Consider the following 22,511-nt stretch of genomic DNA (forward strand, 5'->3'; position numbering starts at 1 on the left):
TTTGAGCGTGAAAGTTTGTCCATACAAATACATGAAAAGTACCATATAAAGTATTATTGTAAAAAAATATTCACAAACTATCAGAAAAGTTAAACAATATATTTCTTTAATGCACAATCAGTACTTTTAACGTTTTACTTTGACTTGGAGAAAATTCTCCTCATACTAAAGCTAAATAAACTTTTATCCAAAATATGTAAAAAATTGTATCTGAAAAAAAGAGGAAGGAAATTCTGAAAGTTTTGAGATCTTGAGAAAAAGTCAGAATTTTGAGAAAAAGTCAGAATTTTTAGAAAAAATCAGAATTTTGAGAAAAAATCAGAATTTTGATATTGTATGTGATGACTACTTCCATTCTTGAGAAGATAATGAATACATGGTTCCTGATATTGAAGCTCAAGCCGGAGACCAGTGAGATTTTACTAACAGAAAGATATCAACACTTGATACACATTTTATTGATCATATATTCTACATTAGTTGGGTATTGGATGCAGGACTTGTATATTAATATATATTTCCTGCTCACCCCGATAGCGGCTCCTATCAGCGGGGTTCGCCCCCCCCCGTCCTCGCCGATGCTCCCGTTGACCTCAGACCCCTCGGCCAACGCCGCTGCCATGGCAACCAGATCCCCCGCCATGGCCGCCCGGTACAGACGCCGCCCGGCCGCCGCCTTCCCTGCAGCGTGACGAGAGATAATAACTGGATTTAATGTGACTGGAGGATTGTTGAGTCTTTATACAGATCATCATTATCACGGACCCATCCAGAACTAACTATAAATCCACTTAGAAATCACACAGAGCACACGGAGAGTCATCGTGGTTTAAATATGAAATATTGAGCCTTTATTTTATTTCTAAGACTTTTTTTCCACTTAATATATTTTTATATTTTAACTTAAAAAGTATTGAGGATATTTTTGTCTCAAAAGATTCATTTTTTTTGTTATTAGTCCAAAACATTTTTGGTCAAAATATTAAAAAGAAATATTTATCTTTTTCCTCCTCAAAATATTCAAGTTTTTTATTTCTTTGTTTAGCAAAAATATTTAGCCATTTTTCTCTCAAACAAGTACTTTTTTTCCTTAAAGTATTAAAACGTATTTTCCTAAAAGTATTAATAATAATAATAACTTTAATTGATATAGAGCCTTTCATCAACCCAAGGTCGCTTAACAAAGAAACATATATATATATAACATGAGAATATTTTTGTCTCAAAAGATTCAATTTTTCATTAAAATATAGCTTTTCTTTTCTTTCTGAGAAACTTTTTTTTCTATCAGTCCAAAAATGTTTTGGTCAAAATATTAAGCTTTAAAAAAAAAAAATGAAAGTATAGTTAAAGTATTCAAACATATTTTTCTAAAAGTATTGAGAATATTTTGACTCAAAAGATTCAGTTTTTTAGTTAAAATATTTATTTTTTGTACCTGAGATTTTTTCCAATGAAATGTTCAGTCAAAATATTAAACTTTTTTATTTTTCGGAATATTTTTTGTCCCAAAGATTTATTTAAAAAAATATATATTTAGATTATTAATCTCATTATTTTCACTCAAGAAAAATATCCCCAAAATATTGATTTTTTCTTTTCTTTTCAAAAAATTATTATTTTCTTAAAGTATTCAAATTTCTTTGATCCAAAAAATATTCAGATTATTTTTCTCATAAAATACTTTTTTTCCAAATATTAAGATATTTTGACTTGAGAGAAAAAAAAAAAAAAAACATTTCTGAAAAATGTCCGTCTATTCTTCTCTGCTGGATTACATGGTGTTTAATTGTAGAGGGCGTTGAACACTAAATAAAACGAATGTTCCTTTAATGAGTTTCCTTCCTGCTGCACTCACCCGCTCCCTCTGAGCTGCTCTGCACAAATCTCTTCTCCACATATTTCTCTTTGATCCACGCCTCTTTCTCTGATCTGAAAGAAAACATTCATCTTATTAATTTAGTTTTAAAACTCACACGAATCCTCCCTGAAGGATGCACAGCGACAGAAGAGCAGGAAGAAGAAGCCTCTCTGAAGCGGAGACTCAAACACACGTGATGTGACGGTTTGAGATTTAATAAGAGACGTTTGTTTCACCTCGAGCTGTCGGATCGGGGTTTGACTCGTCCTTCATCCGAACATCGAGCCTCGTAGATCCTGTTCACCACGTTATTACCCAGAATACACAGCAGCTGAGGAGGAAGAGGAGGAGGAAGAGGAAGAGGATTCAAATTAAATTATACATTAAGTGTGTTTTCATATTTTGTCAACAAGTGTGTGTCAGTGTTTGGTGTGGTGTGGTGTGGTGTGGTGTGGTGTGTGTGTGTGTGTGTGTGTGTGTGTGTGTGTGTGTGTCAAAGTCAAAGTCAGCTTTATTGTCAAAAATTCTACATGTGTTATACATCCAGAAATATCGAAATATCGTTTCCCGCAGTCCTACAGTGTGACATGTATACATAAAACAAAAAGGGCCTAGATAAACGGGGTATACAGTTTAAAATGTCAAGTGTGTGTCTGTCTGTGTGTGTGTGTGTGTGTGTGTGTTACCTTCAGCTGCTCTGCCTCCCAGGAGTCCAGAGTGAGAGACCTCACCTTGGACAGGTGGACTCCCAGACTCCTGGAAACACAACATTTTTTGTTTGATTAGTTTTTGAAATTCACACATTTAACATATTTATTACATTTTCTAGAGATGTATTGACATTTTTACCCTAATATCAATTTGTAAGAACATTTGTATTAAAAACATAGTATAAGATTATGTGTATATCGGATAGTACAGTGTATATATAAAATATGCATTATTTAATATACTGTAGGTATAGTACTGTGTGTGTATATTAAACACTATATCATATAAAGTATTGGTAGGCCTGTCGCGATAATCAATAAATTGACTTATCGTACGATAAATAAAAATGGACTCGATAACTTTTCTGAGCTCGATAAATTGCCGTTTACATGCGTGTTTGTTTACATAAGGATGTGACCAGCATTTTAGCCCGGCGCGCTGTGAGGGGCTCACACACAGCCAGGTCAGGACAATCCGCGTGCAGCAGTGTAGCAGCCAAATGAATAATATAGAGACAAGCAGGAGACAACGTGTGACTTACTCCAGGGGAATTTGAAGTTAAATGGAAGTGGTTGCAAAACCTAATACCACATCTCCGGTGTGGGAATATTTTGGATGTAAGCCAAATCAACGAGGCGAACCTACGGACTTGAATGAGCCGGGCGGTGTGTCACATTTGTTTTAAAAAGGTAGCAACAAAAGCTAGCGATACGACCAACCTTAAACTGCATCTGAAACACAAAACCCCATTCCGTTTCCTCAGCTGGGAGCAAACACGGCAGCTGGAGATGGAGAGCCCCCACCTTCCCGACAGTTTACAATCAAAGATGCATTTTCCCGACATGTTGGTGTTCCTTGCTCGAAATCTTTGAAATACAGATTTGGATATGGCCTGTTGAGGCATCTGGGTCTTTGTATGGACCGTGGACTGTACACTTGACTGCTTTTTTAAGGAGGGTTTTTTTGCTTGTGAGACAATGTGTGCTCATATATATTTATATATATATATATATATATATATATATATATATATATATATATATATTATATATATATATATATATATATATATATATATATATATATGAGAGAGAGAGAGCTCTGTTTTCCAGCCTGAGTCTATTTAATTGATTGTTTTGGTTGTGTGTGATTTAATTAATTTGTTATACTTTAAAGGGGACCTATCATGCAAAATGCACTTGTGTACGTCTTTTCTACATGAATATGTGTCCCCGGTATTCCAGGGAACTCACCAAGTGTCAGAAAACACAACCCTCTCTATTTTCCTCCATACCCAAATCTCTAAAAAAGGGGCTGCAACGGATCTGATAAAAACTGATCCAGATTTGAACACTGTCCTGACGTCAGGACGGTGGCGCTACGGCTATTGGGCCAACTCCACCAATCAGGAGGAGACAGCCACGGCATTGCCGTTCGAAAGCGCTGGAGACGCTGTAGTACATATGCCAGGCCTGTAGGTGGTGCTGTTCTCACTGAATCAGCCCTTGCTAAAACAGAGCTAAAAATTGTCAAATTGAGCAAAATGAGGCATGGCTAAAATGCATGATCTGTTTGGTATTTTGAAAAAAAAAGTATAAATATGCCTTATATAGGTATGGTCCTACACTATATTATTCAAATATAGCATGATAGGTCCACTTTAAATTTGTTTTATTTATTATATATAATTTATATATTTGAATATTATTTCACATTTCATTTGCAATGTTGGATGTTCAATAAAAAGATCTGTTTGAAAGGATGTTCTTGAATTATTATTATCAGGGATGCAAACTCATCAGGTATGAAAAAGGTGACAAGGATCCGAGCCCCCCGACCCCACGGAATATCGGCTTTAAAATGAGGAACAACAGGATGTTAGCAGTCAGAACAACTAAAGCAGTTAATAATAACAGAAACGCGCAGTGTAGCAGTCAGTTTATAATTTTGGCAGCACTGTTGAGCATTTTGAAAATGTATTGTCATGCCTCTGTGCAAGGCTTAGTCTTTCTATCTTTATAGCCAGTGGTGTAAAGTAACTAAGTTCATAAACTCAACAAGTACTATACTTGGGTACAATTTTGAGATACTTGTACTTTATTTAAGTATTTCAATGTGTTGCTACTGTGTACTTCTACTCCTCTGCAGTTCAGAGGTACATGGTGTACTTCTACTCCACTACATGTATTTAACACCTTTAGTTACTTCACAGATGTGGATGAATGATGTGAAATATAATCAAGTGTTAAATCAGACTTTAGTTCCACTTGGAGTAAATCCACAAGCTACCCTGCAGTATACAAAGTCATTCAAACTAGATGCACCTTTACCAGCTTTGAGAACACTTTCATGATCAATCATTATAAAACATATCATATATATTATTCTGAAATGGACCAATCTGCACAATGACTACTTTTACTGTCGCTACTTTAACTATATTTTGATGATAATACTTTTATACTTTTACTTGAGGAACATTTTGAATGCAGGACTTTTACTGTAACAGAATATTCCTACACTCTGGTACTTCTACTTTGACTCAAGTACAAGATCTGAGTACTTCTACTTTTACTAAGTACAAGATCCGAGTACTTCTACTTTTACTAAGTACAAGATCCGAGTACTTCTACTTTTACTCAAGTACAAGATCCGAGTACTTCTACTTTTACTAAGTACAAGATCCGAGTACTTCTACTTTTACTCAAGTACAAGATCCGAGTACTTCTACTTTTACTAAGTACAAGATCCGAGTACTTCTACTTTTACTCAAGTACAAGATCCGAGTACTTCTACTTTTACTCAAGTACAAGATCCGAGTACTTCTACTTTTACTAAGTACAAGATCCGAGTACTTCTACTTTTACTAAGTACAAGATCCGAGTACTTCTACTTTTACTCAAGTACAAGATCCGAGTACTTCTACTTTTACTAAGTACAAGATCTGAGTGCTTCTACTTTTACTCAAGTACAAGATATATACTTATACCACCTCCGTTTATAGCCTATGAAAAACACTATTTGAAAACAAAGGCTAAAGCTAACGTCAGCAGATAGTGACAATGTATGCTAGCTAGCTCAACGATAATATTGCGACAGGAAAACTTTTCAGTTCACATCACGCTCTGCCGCTCCAACAGGGAGCTCTGCTCTGAACACCTGAACGGCCCGTTCTAACAGCTGTTCACCAGCGGTCCAGTCTGTGCCACAGTGACTCCGGACCGCACAGTTAATATTAACGAACGCACCCGTAGGTAATGTAGCTGCTGAAGCTAGACCCTCATCCCGGAGCAGCAGAGCCTTATTATACATCCATGAGCAGAGCCGACAGGCAGGAAGACTCGAGCACACAGCTCACGCTGCATTAGAATATATAAAAAAAGAACACCATGCGTGTCATGATGGCACATAACAGCTTGCGGCCGCAGATTACTCCGGGTCCCAGACCCCCCCCATACCCCAAAAATATTTTTATTGCAGATCTACATGAATCACACAAACGACCTATTTTGGATTCAAAACGGCGAATTTCGCCGAAAGGTGACAAGTTTGCATCCCTGATTATATATTATCATTATGTCAGTGGTCTAAAATGGTCTTACAACGGTGCCGACAATATTATCGTTTATCGCAATAATTTCCGGGAAAATGTATCGTCCAACGAAATTAATTATCGTGACAGGCCTAAGTATTGGTACTGACCGGTGTATATAGTGTATATTAAACACTATATCATATAAAGTATTGGTACTGACCGGTGTATATAGTGTATATTAAACACTATATCATAGAAAGTATACTGACCGGTGAATGCCGGAGCACTGGATGCAGACGGTGACCCCCAGGTTGATGGAGGCCCAGCGAGGCTCCTCCTCTCCACAGTCGCAGCACAGCATGTTCCCGGGGGCCCTGAACGCCTCGCCCAGCACAGACTGCCTCTGAGGGGGGGGGGCCGGGGGAGGAGTCGCCCCCACCCTGAGGGGGAGGAGCCTCTTTAGGCTGGGGAGGAACACATGGGAGGGACGTTTCATTACATTAGGAACTTTTTAAAGAGGCCATCATCTTGTTCTCATGTAGTTTCCCCTCTCCTGTAAAGTTATATAGGTTCAGTGCATGTTAATGGTCTGCAGAGGATACAATACCTGTCTGTACCTGAGTGTCTATTCTCTGTCTGTACCCGAGTGTCTGTATCTGAGTGTCTATTCTCTGTCTGTACCCGAGTGTCTGTACCTGTCTGTCCCTGAGTGTCTATTCTCTGTCTGTACCCGAGTGTCTGTACCTGAGTGTCTATTCTCTGTCTGTACCCGAGTGTCTGTACCTGAGTGTCTATTCTCTGTCTGTACCCGAGTGTCTGTACCTGAGTGTCTATTCTCTGTCTGTACCCGAGTGTCTGTACCTGTCTGTACCTGAGTGTCTATTCTCTGTCTGTACCCGAGTGTCTGTACCTGAGTGTCTATTCTCTGTCTGTACCCGAGTGTCTGTACCTGTCTGTCCCTGAGTGTCTATTCTCTGTCTGTACCCGAGTGTCTGTACCTGTCTGTCCCTCAGTGTCTATTCTCTGTCTGTACCCGAGTGTCTGTACCTGTCTGTCCCTGAGTGTCTATTCTCTGTCTGTACCCGAGTGTCTGTACCTGAGTGTCTATTCTCTGTCTGTACCCGAGTGTCTGTACCTGTCTGTACCTGAGTGTCTATTCTCTGTCTGTACCCGAGTGTCTGTACCTGTCTGTACCTGAGTGTCTATTCTCTGTCTGTACCCGAGTGTCTGTACCTGTCTGTACCTGAGTGTCTATTCTCTGTCTGTACCCGAGTGTCTGTACCTGTCTGTACCTGAGTGTCTATTCTCTGTCTGTACCCGAGTGTCTGTACCTGAGTGTCTTCACCTGTCTGTACCTGAGTGTCTGTTCTCTGTCCGTGCCTGTCTGTACCTGTGTGTCTGTACCTGTCTGTACCCGAGTGTATGTCTGTCTGTACCTGTCTGTCTGTACCTGTCTGTCTGTAGCTGTCTGTACCTGTCTGTAGGCGAGGTCGATGCTTCCCTGCAGAGCTTCGAGCCACGACTGCTTCACCTCCTCAGAATCCGCCTGCAGAGCACAGCTCCTGAGAATACACAATATAACAGCATCATGTGTATATTCAAAATACAAGAAATGCACAACAAAACAACAACAAATAATGTTGAATAAATAATAAATAAATGTATATATTATGCATTATGTCTAACATGAAAATAAAAAGAGGGTACAATCAATAAAAACCATTATAATTAAAAAGAAATAATAAATATCTTCCTAACTTTAATGAAAGCAAGAATAACAACTGTGATAATAATACTAAATTAATTGATACTCTCTGAGGCTAATTAGTATTCATTCTTATTTCATTTGTAATTTATTGTATTTTTTTACTTGTGTTTCTAGATTTTTCTTTGCAATACTTGCTTTTATTTTGCATTTTCTGTAGCATGCCGTGCACCAGAGCAGATTCCTTGCATGTAAAACTTTAATTGGTACCACTTTACAATAAGACTACCCTTAAAGGATTCATAAAGGGTTTGTAATTAGGTTATGAATTAGGTTGTGAACACTTTATTAATCATTAAGAATAATTTATAAACCAGTTCTAACGTAGTTCAACACAGGCTCACTATTTGGCAAGATGACTAAGCCTTATATTGGTCAACTCAGTGAGCAACAGATACCAAGGATGCTGGCTGATGAAGAAGACAAAGTAAGCTAAGTAGCCAATATAAGACTTGGCAGTACAGATACATGTGGGCTCACTATTTGGCAAGCGACCGGTCACAGTTGCCCTGTTTATCTCATGTCTTATAAAAGCTTATTAATGATTTATAAAGTGTTCACAACCTAATTAATACATTACATACAAACTATTCGTAAACCCTTTAAACGGGTAGACTTATTGTAAAGTGGTACCAACTTCTCTAATAATAATAATAATAATAATATGTTATTTATAAAGCTGGTTGATAATCAGGACTCACTTCTGCACAGAGAGCAGATCGAAGCAGAAGCGCCGGTCGATGTTCTCCAGAGATTTGACGGCACACAGTCGCAGATCCTCGAACAAAACCACCGACGCCTCCTGCAGAACAAACCACAGGAACTCAAGACTCAAAGGTGTTATCATCAGATGCTCAGCAGCTTCAGGGTAGAAATGGCATGAAATTCTTCTGACCTGAGCTCCTCCAACAATGCAACATATATAATAAAATACAAAAGAATAAATAAAAAGTTATGCAAGAAGTCTATATACATGTAAAAATATGAAATGAAATAATGTACATTAAGACAAAATTAAATGATTGCGGTGATAACTATTTATATAAATACGTACAAACAGAGACCAGGGTTCATACACTTTTTCACCAATGACTTCTCCATGACCTTTACCTCATTTTCCATGACCAAAAACATTACTCTTTCTTAGCGGTACCACTGAAAATGGTTTATTTTAACATGGAACAGGAAAATAAGGTCTGCATATGAAACATGTTGTGCCTTTCTAAAACAAATCAAATAGTAGGCTTACTAGCTTCTACAGGCTAAAGCAACTGAAATCTCTCACCAGCAAAACACCTCGTCAGTTAAATGCCATTTTACGTTTCCTTACTATACGATACAGTATTTATTATCATTATAGTATTACTATTTCGGCGATTAGTTAAAATATAAATTATATTTGATGCAACTTTTCCAGGGCCTGGAATTAGCATTTTGAATTTCCATGACTTTTCCAGGTTTTTAAGAACCCTGAGAGACGATCCACAGCATGGATAGATGAGGATTTCACACAGTAGAATTCATGTGTTAATAAGCCCAATGTTTCAAATAAATTCAGTCAATTAAAGTTGAAAACATTTTCTAACCGATCTAAGTTGATAAGCTAAAAGCCCAATAGAGCGGCAGGGAGGACGTATTCACCCTGCAGGAAGCTGCCGGTTCCCTCGACAAAAAAGCAACGGGATTTCTCCAGAGGATTTTGGAATATTGTAAAAAATAAGGTCTGTGGAAAATGAGCCTGTTTGATAAATGCACGTTTTGTTCAGCCGGATAATCTCCACATGTCTACCCTACTTTTATAATGTTAGAATCATAAATCTAATGTCCAGAAGCAAAATGCTAACGTGATGCTATAAAGGAACTACAGCCGAACTGCAGGCTTTGGGGGGTTGGTAGGGGGATCTGAGGGGCTTTGGGGGGTTGGTAGGGGGATCTGAGGGGCTGTGGGGGGTTGGTAGGGGGATCTGAGGGGCTTTGGGGGGTTGGTAGGGGGATCTGAGGGGCTTTGGGGGGTTGGTAGGGGGATCTGAGGGGCTTTGGGGGGTTGGTAGGGGGATCTGAGGGGCTTTGGGGGGTTGGTAGGGGGTGAGAAAGTCAGTGAGATATTGGGGGACCAAGGGTGTTTCTCAATGTCAAGGAAGGATCCTCCAGAGCCACTATTTCAAGGATGCTACGTCATCGAGTCCCGCCGAAGGACTGTTCCAATGTCCAGGCTCCTTGGAATTCTACCGAGGCCGGCGTCCTTCGTAGCGAGAAATTTCGAGGCTGCACATGTGTATCCTCCGCGGTCTTAAAATCCCCACAATGCTTTGCGCACGGACCAATTTCCCAAATCTTTGGCGGAAATCGCGCTCCATGTAAGGCGGGGCCTCGCATATGACGCACACCCGTTAGCCTGTTAGCCTGTTAGCCTGTTCCACCATTCTTCGTTTTGCGAGGCTAGGAAGGATTCTTGCCTCGCTTCTGAAGCAAGTGACTCGGTACTACCAAGGAAGCGTCCTCGACATTGAGAAACACGCCAGATGTTGGAGGGCTTTGTCGGGGAGGGTCAGTATTTAGTAGTTAATGGGAGACAGGAAGCCAGAGAAGGTCTTTGAGGACTGGGTGTGTGTGTGAGGAGACTGGTTTATATTGAGGGGAGGGAGCTGACACCGTAGAGAAGGGAGTTAAAGTATTCAAGGGGGGAGGAAACGAAGGCGTGGAGGAGTCGTTCAGCTGCTGATAGAGAGGGTCGGGTCTTTGCAGTATAAGGGAATAAACATTTTTTTATTGTGCAATGCCTTGTCTTTTTATTCTGCTGCAACACAAGCATGTCCCAAACTGGGATCAGTGCTTCTTATAAGAGCGAATGTTTTGCTATTTGAAGCCACAATTAAGAGCTGGATATGTCGGAGCCATTTAACTAACTTTATTAAATACGTTTTGTTTTTATTTTAATTGTTCAACATGTCTTGATTTATTAGTATACATGGTGTACAGATATTAGTTGTTGAATATTTACCTACTCACCTTAGTTGTTTACCTTCTGAATATATTTGTTGACACCCCTTGATCTCCTATTTGCTATATTATGTCTGTTTATGGGGAAGGGGTTGTTTTTAGACGGAGGAAAGCTAGACCAACCACACACACTCAGAAGGAGGGATGTGTGGTGAAAATGGAAAATGTATGGATTCATCCTGAGAAATGGATTATTTGTGCGTTGAAATCACACTCAGTATGTTGGAAGTGGCTCTGGAAACTTTAAACCCCCTACTTTAAGATTTTATCTTAAAGGTCACCTGTCATGCTATTTGTAGGCAATAGCATAGGTCTCAGATATATACAAATATATAAAAAACATGTCTATGAAGTGTTTTGCTCCAAACACCAAACAGATCACCCATTCTAGCCATGCCTCATGTCCCTCTATTTCACTTCCTGTTTCTAAAGTGCTGATTTGGGGTATAAAGCTTTAAAAAGGAGGGGTCTGAGCTCATGCGGGACCCGGCAGCTACTGTCTAAACTAAATGCTGCCGTGATGAAACTCCATATCATGGATTATCAAGGATTCTCTCTGAAACAGTATGGAGCTCAAAGGCTTTCTCTCTTGCCGGTTATACCACAAGGTGAGTTCCTTTTTATTTCCTGCTTCTTCACACACATGCTCTCCAGTACAGGTTAGCTCTGAGTGTTAGCGATGCTAATGTAAACACAGACCATATTACGTCCAAAACAGTCGGGCATTGTTTCTGATAGCAACGTTTCTGATAGGGCCGTGGGTCCACATTTCAGATATTACGTCATATCGGACGCAAATCTGGATCAGCTCTGTTGTTCCCCCGTTTTTAGAGATTTGGGTACGGAGGAAAAGAGAGAGGGTTTTATTTCCTGACGCTGCGTGAGTTCCCTGACACACCGGGGACACACCGGGGACACATGGTGATGTAGAGAAGACATCAGAAAGTGCATTTTGCATGATAGGTCCCCTTAAAGTGGAAAAATGGGGATTTGACTTCTTGGCGGATGAGAGGCTCGAGGGAGGGCAACTGTTGTGATATCGATGGGGAGGGTCGTGTTGGAGACGGGGGATTTGGAGCCGAGTTCTCTCGTATTGCTGTAAAATAATCAAAGGAAGAGACAGAAAATAAACTGGTTTTCTTACCTTGTGTGACTTTCTGTAAATCAGTTGGTTGTCTCTGATGGAAAACCAGCCTCTGAAAGTTCATACGGTTAAAGGGTTAAATACTGCAATATACTAATATTATACATGTTACAGAGGTGTTATACGTGGTATCGAAAGGCTTCCTAAAAGTAGGTAACATTTAGGAAAAGCTGCAGAAATGTTTATAAATAGTTGTCGATTTGTTCCAAGAAGGAGTCGTTATATTCAAAAGAAAGCATTTGTAATATCTCATAGAAAATAATTGGAATATAACCAGACTATCTTTTTCTATGAAAGTGAAATAAAAATCCTGTAAAAAAAAGTGGGAAAATCTCCAGATAAAAGATATTTTAGAGCAAAAATGTTAAGAAATAAAATAATGTATTAATAAAATGTCATTGTGATAACACACACACAGATACAATGAGTAGTTACAGATGTGAATATATCTAGGTGTGTGTGAACCTCTTCCAGGTCTTGGTTTTCCTGCGGGAGCGTTTGAAGAGGTAACCCTGGATCAGATCCTCGCTGCCGGGACACGGGACGACCAGCGGCTCCCCTGAAGCGTCCTGAACACACACACACACACACACACACACACACACACACACACACACACACACACACACACACACACACACACACACACACACACACACACACACACACACACACACACACACACACACACACCACACACACACACACACACACACACACACACACACACACACACACACACACACACACACACACACACACACACACACACACACACACACACACACACACACACACACACACACACACACACACACACACACACACACACACACACACACACACACACACACACACGGTGGTTAGCCGTAGACTAGATCATAATTACTAAATATATATATAATAACAATACTAATAATTAAATAATAATAACTGACCCTCTGCTGCACCAGCAGGTGTGTGTTCTCCAGCTCTTTCCTTTTAGCAGCGCAGTCTGCGGACAGCTGTGATAACTGCACACACACAAACACACACTATAATTTGTAATGTAAAAAAATACAAGTAAATGCATGGTTTATATAAAAAAACGAATCATTAAAAATAAATATCGATAGTAAAACCCACACCTGGGCGGCCATGGTCTTCATGGTGGGCTCCAGGTCTCGCAGCAGGTCGAAGCCCTGATGGAAGAAGGTGAACTGAGCATGGACGAAGGAGAACACCTGCACACACACACACACACACACACACACACACACACAAATTAGTTATTTTACTTTTGCACAGATATGGTAATGCTTAAACGTATGCCTGCAGGACTTGTACACTGTATCACATTAACTAAAGTAAAGATTAAAGATTCAAGTCATCATGTCTCAGCTGCTACAGGGTAGATCTGGAGATGAGAGACTGAAGTCCTCCAACAGAGCAACATGAATTCATATAGGACATAAAACTAATACAACAATTTATAAATTTATAAATTACCGTGGTGGCGCGGCACTGCTGCGACCCGGGCTCCTGTCGCGTGCTGCAGTTTTGTGTATTTATGTCTGGTTAAACGTTTCGTCCTTGATTTAAACCACACGCTTTAATCAAGAGACTGTATGTTGGAACAATGACGACCCTTGCAAAACTTCTTCTGGCACTCTTTATCCTTGAACTTTTTCAACCATGCCAAACATTACGGGGAGGAAACAACTTGGCCCTGTCATACACCAGAGACGCACTGCTGGCCCTCCGTGCTGCGGGAAGCTTCCCACCCCCCGACCTGCCGGAGGACATACGATCTACAGCTCCGAGGAGACGTCTCCGTAGAAGGGGAAGGAGGGGAGGAGTACGGCAGCGCCTCAGACGGAGAGGCAACAGGCCGCCTTTACCCTCCATGATACTCAGTAATGTGAGGTCGCTACGGAGGAAAATGGAGGAGCTGCGGATCAACGCTACAGCCTGTTTCGAGTACCGTGAGTCGTCTATTATGGTGTTTTGTGAGACATGGCTTCATCAGGATATTCCCGACTCTTTGTGTGAACTGGAGGGGTTTTCACCCATCCGCTCGGACAGGAGTGAAACGTCGGGGAAAGGCAAAGGTGGGGGCATCTGTGTATTTATCAATGACAAGTGGTGCAGACAACACACTTTGCGTAAGACTATCTGCAGCCCCGACGTTGAACTTATGTGCTTGAGCCTAAGACCCCTGTACCTGCCTAGAGAGTTTGGGAATATCATACTCTGCACTGTTTATATTCCACCCAGCGGGAACGCAGCAAGTGCAGCAGCTCAAATCACTGACTGTGTTCACCAGCAGCTACTACACACTCCTGACGCTCCGCTCTTTATTCTAGGGGACTTTAATCATTGCAAACTTGAACTGTCACTACCCGGTTTTCAACAATACGTTACATGTGAGACCCGGGGAGATACAATTCTAGACAAATGTTACGGAAATGTGAACAACGCATATGTGAGTAGAGCCAAACCCCCGCTTTCGAACTCGGACCATAACACTGTTCATCTCATACCTACCTACAAAACGGTTCTCAAGCGAAGTAAACCACAGACCAAGACTGTAAAGGTTTGGACTAGTGACAGCATAGAGTCTCTTAAAGGATGTTTTCTCTCTACTGAGTGGAGTATCTTTCATGAGATGGACGTGGATAATGCTACTGAGACGGTAACTGACTATATAAACTTCTGTGTTGACAATGTGATACCTCAGAAAGAAATAACTGTGTACCCCAACAACAAACCATACATAACTAAAGAGGTTAAGGACTGCATCAATCGTAAAAATATAGCTTTTAAAAACCGGGATAAAACGCAACTGAAATGTGTGCAAAAGGAGCTTAACCACATGCTCAGAGAAGCTAGAAGGAGACATAAGGAAATTATTGAACAGAATTTTTCTACAATGAACTCCAAGGAACTTTGGGACACTATGAAGGCAATCACAAATATGACTCCAGCTAAAAAAACTCTCTGTACCTCTGATGACCTGCAAAAAGCATGAGATTTGAAACCCAGGACTTCTCCTCTGAATGTACAGACATCTAATGGCGCATTTCCATTGCAGCGCGTAGCTCGCTTTAAGCGTGCCGTGTCGTGCCGTCCCCTTTTTTGGTTGTGCTTCCACTAGGCCTCGTTCCGGCGCGGCACGGCGCGGGGCCACTTTTTCCCCTCTTTTCTGGCCCTAGAAAATTGTGGTTCTATCGGGGCCAACAAACAGGGCTGAGTCGGGCTGAGTATGCTAAACTAGAGAGAGGAGCGCTGGCAAGAGGGCTAGAACTACAACAAGATGGACATATTTGACCGTGATTTAATTGTAATACACGTTTCAAAATGATGCCGAAGTAACAACATACTGATACCGGTTAGTAAAAACCATGAATTAATGCTTTGTCAAGTCTGCAGACAGACGGCAGGCGAAAAACCTTTTAAAATTCGTGTTTTTCTAGATGGAGATTGGCTAAGCTAACGCAGTATATGCCCCGACCGTCCACACTCACAACAACGGCCTATACAGACATAAATAAGGCAGCGACTGTATTCACCATGACACAGGCAGTCTGTGGTGTGTACTTGTTTAACTTTTGTCGAGTTTCTGAACATATATAAGGAGCTGTGAGCTCTGAGTGCTCACAGCTAACGGCTGTGTTGTGTTTCTGGATTTCTCATTGAAGATGACGTCACGGCTCCGCCTACACTGCGTTACTATAGTAACTACCCCAGTTCCTAAACTGTAATGGAAGCGCAGCATGAAGTGAGTCGGCCCTGTTAAGGCCCAACGCGGCCAAGCCGTACCGAGCCGTACCGAGTGTGGCCGAGGCCGACCGTGTAGTGGAAATGCGCCATTAGAGACAATCTCTGCTACTGACCAGGATGAAAGGGTGCTGATTGACCCTTTAAAGGTCCAATCACTTTTCAAACACACCTGTACTAAGAAGGCCACAGGGCCAGATGGCATCTCTGCATTCCTTCTGAAGACATTTGCAGAAGAACTGACATCAGCATGGTGTCCCATATTTCAAAAATCTGTTGATCTTCACACCATCCCCACCCTCTGGAAAAAATCAATAATAAAACCTGTCCCCAAAAAACCTTGTCCAAAGGTAAACAATGATTTTAGGCCTATTGCATTGACATCCATTGTCATGAAATGTTTTGAGAGGATCATGGTGCCGCTGCTAAAGAAAGAGGTTGATGTACATTTAGACCCTTTTCAGTTTGCCTATAAGCAAGGGCGTGGCACAGACGATGCTCTAAATAGCATCACACACCTGGTCACTAAACACCTGGAAGACCCTAAGGCATATGTACGCCTACTGTTTGTGGATTTCAGCTCGGCTTTTAACACACTGCAGCCTCACATCTTGCTTCAAAAACTGATAAAGATCAGTATAAATCCTTTTATCTTGAAATGGTATTTTTCGTTTTTAACCAATCGCACTCAGCATGTCAGGGTCAACAATGCCCTCTCAGAGCCCCGGACCATCAGTACAGGAGCTCCCCAGGGTTGTGTGAGCTCCCCGGTCCTCTTCACATTGTACACAAACGACTGTACGAGAATCCACCCGGAGAACTATATCATCAAATTCTCAGATGATACAGCCATCCTTGGCTTGATGCACAAAGGCAGCAGTTCATCGGCTTATCACTCTGAAATAGAGAGATTTGTGCAGTGGTGTGATTTTAACCATCTGGTGTTGAATGTGAAGAAGACTGAGGAGATGGTGTGGGACCCAAAGGCAGTGGGTGACCTTAGGCCGGTGGTTATCCACAATGAACCCATAACTCAGGTCAGCTCCTATAAGTACCTTGGTGTCCATTCATGTTACTGTTACAAGTTCATGTTACTGTTCTATCATGCAGTGTTGGAGAGCATCATGAGGTATCACTGCCTGGTATGGTAACTTGACAGTGCAATCAAAGTCACAGATCGCTCGCCTAGTACAGACTGCTATGAAGATTATGGGGGTTAAAAAACACCCATCTCTCCAAAACATATACGAGCAGTCGATTATCAGACAGGCAAAAAAAATGGTGTCTGATCCCACCCACATACTCCACCCAGAATTCCAGCTCCGACCTTCTGGTAGAAGATTCAGGGTTCCCAGGAGCAGGCTGAACCTCTATAAGCACTCATGGAAGTGGAAGTGGTAGTGGAGTACAGAGCTTCGTGTCCGTGGAGCGTGTGAACGTGGTGATCAGCTGTTTTAGCGCAGGGCTGTTGTACAGACCGACGTTAACAGCAGCCCTGTCTGTGCACACGGAGACCGACTCTGTCGTCCGGTGATCTAACCGCCTTCTGGAAAAGCTTCACAAGTACGTCGGTACGCAAATGCGCTTTGTGACAAAAGTGACGGTACGCATTTCAGATTGTTGCCGTGCATGCGTACCTGCGTACCAGTTATGTGCACCCCTGATTATAGATGTTCTTTAAACAGTTCAGGTGTTTAATAATCTTAAAACTTTAACTGTTGATCGACTCCTTTAAAACAACAATGTACAGCAGCGTGATTTAGATTAGTAAAATAAACAAAACTCACTGAGTTTAAGACGTCCAATCTCTGCTGAGTCTTGAAGGTGTTGAGCTGAAAACAACGAGATCGTGCAAAATCAATTAGAGAGAGAGAGAGTGTGTGTGTGCGTGTGTGAATGTTTGAGTGTGTGTGTGTGTGTCTGAGTGAGTGTGTGTTTGAGTGTGTGTGTGTGCGAGTGTGTGTGTGTGCGTGTGTGAATGTTTGAGTGTGAGTGTGTGTGTGTCTGAGTGAGTGTGTGTGTTTGAGTGAGTGTGTTTGAGTGTGGTCAGGGCTCAACGCTAACTTTTAAAAGTGGTTGCCAGGCAACCAGGCATCAGCTTTTGGTTGCCAAAACTGAAAATACGGTTGCCATTTTTAGTCACCTTATATTTTAAATAATTAAGATACTATACAGTTATACATCAACTTAGTAATGAACATGTGACACAAAAGAATGTTCAAATGCTTTACAATAAGTAATTAACACAATTATTTGAAACTGAAGTGGAAGGAAACGTGTCCACCCTCAATTGCTGGGATACAAAACACCAGAAGTGCAGCTGCTGTTCTTCACAGATGAACACATGAATTGAGTCACTAGTTTCTTCATCATCCGTTGTCTTCCTTTCAAATGTGGGTTTTCTTGACCTCTGTGCTGACCCCCACCACAGATCCATTGGCCTTTCAGCATTGAAGTCTTGACCTCTGTGCTGACCCCCACCACAGATCCATTGGCCTTTCAGCATTGAAGTCTTGACCTCTGTGCTGACCCCCACCACAGATCCATTGGCCCTTCAGCATTGAAGTCTTGACCTTTGTGCTGACCCCCACCACAGATCCATTGGCCCTTCAGCATTGAAGTCTTGACCTTTGTGCTGACCCCCACCACAGATCCACTGGCCCTTCAGCATTGAAGTCTTGACCTCTGTGCTGACCCCCACCACAGATCCATTGGCCCTTCAGCATTGAAGTCTTGACCTCTGTGCTGACCCCCACCATAGATCCATCGGCCTTTCAGCATTGAAGTCTTGACCTTTGTGCTGACCCCCACCACAGATCCATCGGCCTTTCAGCATTGAAGTCTTGACCTTTGTGCTGACCCCCACCACAGATCCATCGGCCTTTCAGCATTGAAGTCTTGACCTTTGTGCTGACCCCCACCACAGATCCACTGGCCTTTCAGCATTGAAGTCTTGACCTCTGTGCTGACCCCCACCACAGATCCATCGGCCTTTCAGCATTGAAGTCTTGACCTTTGTGCTGACCCCCACCACAGATCCATTGGCCCTTCAGCATTGAAGTCTTGACCTTTGTGCTGACCCCCACCACAGATCCATCGGCCTTTCAGCATTGAAGTCTTGACCTTTGTGCTGACCCCCACCACAGATCCATTGGCCTTTCAGCATTGAAGTCTTGACCTTTGTGCTGACCCCCACCATAGATCCATTGGCCCTTCAGCATTGAAGTCTTGACCTCTGTGCTGACCCCCACCATAGATCCATTGGCCCTTCAGCATTGAAGTCTTGACCTCTGTGCTGACCCCCACCACAGATCCATTGGCCCTTCAGCATTGAAGTCTTGACCTCTGTGCTGACCCCCACCACAGATCCATCGGCCCTTCAGCATTGAAGTCTTGGATTGGCCAGACTAATACATTTCTAATGTTAAATAAATGAAAACCATTCACAGTTAAGAATGAGATATTAATTATTAATGCTGTAAATGACCTTTAATATGTCTAACTATATTTAAAATGTGTTACCTTTTTACAGAAGTGATTATATTTTTATGCCAATATTTTCCTATGGTAACGTTTTCGTTTTGCACTTTTATTTTGGTAGTAATAAGATCGGGACTCTTATTTTGAAGGAACTTTTACCGGAAGTGAATGGACAACGGAGCAGAATGTACTTAACCCACTCAAAGGATTTCTTCTTAGAATAAGTGAGAAATGGATTGAACTTCTGTTTGACAGCTTTCATACTGGAGAAATAAGAAACTGTAATTGTATGCAATCATTTATGGAATTCATAATGAATATTGGCGAGGCTGTGAGTGTGTGTGTGCTCGGGCTGGTTTCGGGCTGGGTTTCGCTGTGTCTCGCCGACCCCACGCAGCAACCAGGAAACCACACCAGTAACACAGCTCACACTGTCCGCTCCTCAGCAGCGAGCCTCGCAACGTCCCCCCAACACGGCACCCAGACCCCACGCAGCATTCTCATCTGTTTGTCATTACTGGTGTCATTTCCTGGTTGCTAACAAACGCCATTGTAAAACATAATCACTGATGTTCCGCTGTAACGGTGGTGGACTCATCAGAACAGAGTGGGCGAGCTGACCAATCAGAGCAACCTGGCAACCGTTACTGTCGAGCCCTGGTGTGTGTCAGTGTGTCAGTGAGTGAGTGTGTCAGTGAGTGAGTGAGCGAGACTGTGTGTGTCTGTGTGTGTGTGTGTGTGTGTGTGTGTGTGTGTGTGTGTGTGTGTGTACCTGCAGACAGTAGTCCAGGGCGAAGTGTTGGTAGCACTTCCTGGTGGCGAGCAGCAGGTGACTCGCTCGCTCTGCGTCCGTCGCTCTGTGGCGAGAAACCTGAGAGTTCTTCAGCGCCGCCGAGTCCAGATCCCCCCCGATCCGCAGAAACTCCCGCCTGGTGTCGAGCAGCTGGGGGAGGAACCTGAGCAATATCAACATCATCATTATTATTATTATCATCATCATACAAAATAATAATGTGTGTTATTGATAACACTTAATGTGCATTTCATGGATTTTTAATATTAGGAATAATATATTCTAATATTTTTTTATGTAAATATGATTAATTCTAATTAATTTTTATCATGTATTTATTTATTTGACATTTTTCCTTTTCTTATGGGCATTTCTCTTATTTTTATATATAAAAGAATACATATATAAATACATGAATTTATAGAACCATATTTAATTAGATTTTTTGATTTATTTAAATTCAATACATTTTAGTTCAATTGTTTTGTTTTTTGTTGTTATTTTGTTGTTTGTCTCTGTATTTCTAATATATATATATAATTAATAAGTTAATTTAATTGTTTAGTTTTTTAGATCACAGGCATTTTCTTGTATTTTTTATATTAGAAATAATGCACAGTACATGTGTGTGCGTGAGTGTGAGTGTGTGAGTGTGAGTGTGAGTGTGAGTGTGAGTGTGTGTGTGTGTGTGTGTGTGTGTGTGTGTGTGTGTGTGTGTGTGTGTGTGTGTGTGTCTGTGTCCTACTGTGTGCAGAGGTTGGTCAGCTGCTGGCTGATGGCTCGCTGAGTCTGATCGAACAAAATCTGAGAAGACAAACACAGATGTATTTTTAAAAAATGGTCTTACATTAAACACTAACGATTTCTGTGTGTGTGAGTGTGTGAGAGTGAGTGAGTGAGTGAGTGAGTGAGTGAGTGAGTGAGTGAGTGTGTGTGTGTGTGTGTGTGTGTGTGTGTGCTCACAGTGTGGAAGCTGATCATTTCCTGCAGGCCCTGGTTGAACTGATTCAAACAGTTCTGAGGGAAAGGAAACAGGAAGTCAGTCAGAAACAGGAAACTAACCCGAGTTTCTGCGAAGCCTTTTCCTCCCGGAGAACTTCACTACCTGATACGATAATAATAACTATTATATTAAGAAGAAATAAATATATATAAAACAATAATAACCCCTGTGACTGTTAAATTATGAATTATATCATTTTATATTATATGAAATGATCATGTTGTCCCTACGTTGATGACGCTGTCCTTCTGGTGGAACATGGAGAGCTCAGCCAGGCCGGAGAGGAACAGCTGATTGGCTGCGTTGTACACTTGTCCCGCTTCCACCATCTTGCCGCACAGCTTCATCACCTGATTGGTCAGAGACAAATATGACAGACCAATCAGATCGCTTCACAGGTCAGCCACATGAAGTAAGTTGGATAGTATTACGAGTATTCATAGCAGTAGTACAGTTGTACATGTAAAAATTACTCAGATCTTGTACTTGTGTAAAAGTAAAAGTACTCGGATCGTGTACTTGAGTAGAAGTACTCAGATATTGTACTTGAGTAAAAGTAGAAGTACCAGAGTGTAGGAATACTCTGTTTCAGTAAAAGTCCTGCATTCAAAATGTAAAAACTAAGGACTTTATATTGTAAGGATATTAGCAGTATTAGCATTAGCAGCATGTGTACCTTGTCCAGGTGTGTCTCGAGCACATTAACATCCGCCTCAAACAGCTCGAGCTTCAATCTGCAACAGAATACATAAAACATCATCAGGACTTCTGCGCATGCGCGGGTTGGAGATGCTAGGTGTGTTCTTTACCTGCGAGTCTCTCTCCCTCTCTTACCTGAACTCAGGTGAGTCTTTCACACACTCCTCAAAGTCCAGCAGCGAGTCCATGATGTCCCCTGTTGATGTCACCGAGTTAAAGTGGTTTTAAAGTTCATTAAACCCTCTCCATGTTGTTAGCCTGTTAGCTCACAGTTAGCTCCATTCAGAACATCTCACTTTTACTCCACAATCCGTAAAGAAACACCGATAAACTTCTCCCAGGATCCGAACAACCACCTTCACAAACAGCCGATTAATGAAGGCTCCTGTCCGTGTGTGTGTGTGTGTGTCGCATGTCGGATGAAAGTGTGAATAAAAGCGTGTTTGTTGTGTTTTCAGTGTAACAGCTGTCTGTGCTGCAGTCCGCTAGCTGCCCTGCTGTGACGACGAGCTCATGGATATTAATGAGATGACGTCACGCTGCTCGACGATGACGTTTCACAAAGCACTTTATTTAAAAAATGTCTTTATATTTTGTGGCCATTTATTTTATGAATGCTTGTGTTGTAGAATATTGTGGTTTGATGCAGAATGTTTTATTAGAAGAAAGACAAAAGGTTCAACTCCAGGATAGAAAGACATTCTCATGAACTTCAGGGATGATGGTATGGATGCAGATCTTGTCTTTTTTGTGCAGTTAAT

At 41.5% G+C, this 22,511-nt stretch overlaps 1 protein-coding gene across 1 annotated transcript in view; it reads right to left on the reverse strand.

Annotated features, from left to right (window-relative positions):
• The window catches only part of zgc:162872 (BAR_ACAPs and ArfGap_ACAP domain-containing protein), a gene marked incomplete at its 3' end in the record, with an annotated part of 24,440 nt that extends 2,196 nt beyond the window's left edge, over positions 1-22,244 (reverse strand). Inside the window, 19 exon segments of the mRNA XM_034138478.1 lie at positions 530-681; positions 1,859-1,932; positions 2,098-2,192; positions 2,548-2,617; positions 6,377-6,529; positions 6,531-6,571; positions 7,582-7,669; positions 8,574-8,674; positions 12,017-12,068; positions 12,482-12,585; positions 12,955-13,029; positions 13,144-13,239; positions 17,563-17,607; positions 20,028-20,211; positions 20,794-20,852; positions 21,012-21,065; positions 21,282-21,401; positions 21,728-21,785; positions 21,886-22,244. Of these exon segments, the coding sequence (XP_033994369.1) occupies positions 530-681; positions 1,859-1,932; positions 2,098-2,192; positions 2,548-2,617; positions 6,377-6,529; positions 6,531-6,571; positions 7,582-7,669; positions 8,574-8,674; positions 12,017-12,068; positions 12,482-12,585; positions 12,955-13,029; positions 13,144-13,239; positions 17,563-17,607; positions 20,028-20,211; positions 20,794-20,852; positions 21,012-21,065; positions 21,282-21,401; positions 21,728-21,785; positions 21,886-21,938 (1,674 nt within the window).
• Positions 22,245-22,511: the final 267 nt, after the last annotated feature.

Source organism: Trematomus bernacchii, unplaced genomic scaffold (genome assembly GCF_902827165.1).
Source record: "Trematomus bernacchii unplaced genomic scaffold, fTreBer1.1, whole genome shotgun sequence".
NCBI lineage: Eukaryota > Metazoa > Chordata > Actinopteri > Perciformes > Nototheniidae > Trematomus > Trematomus bernacchii.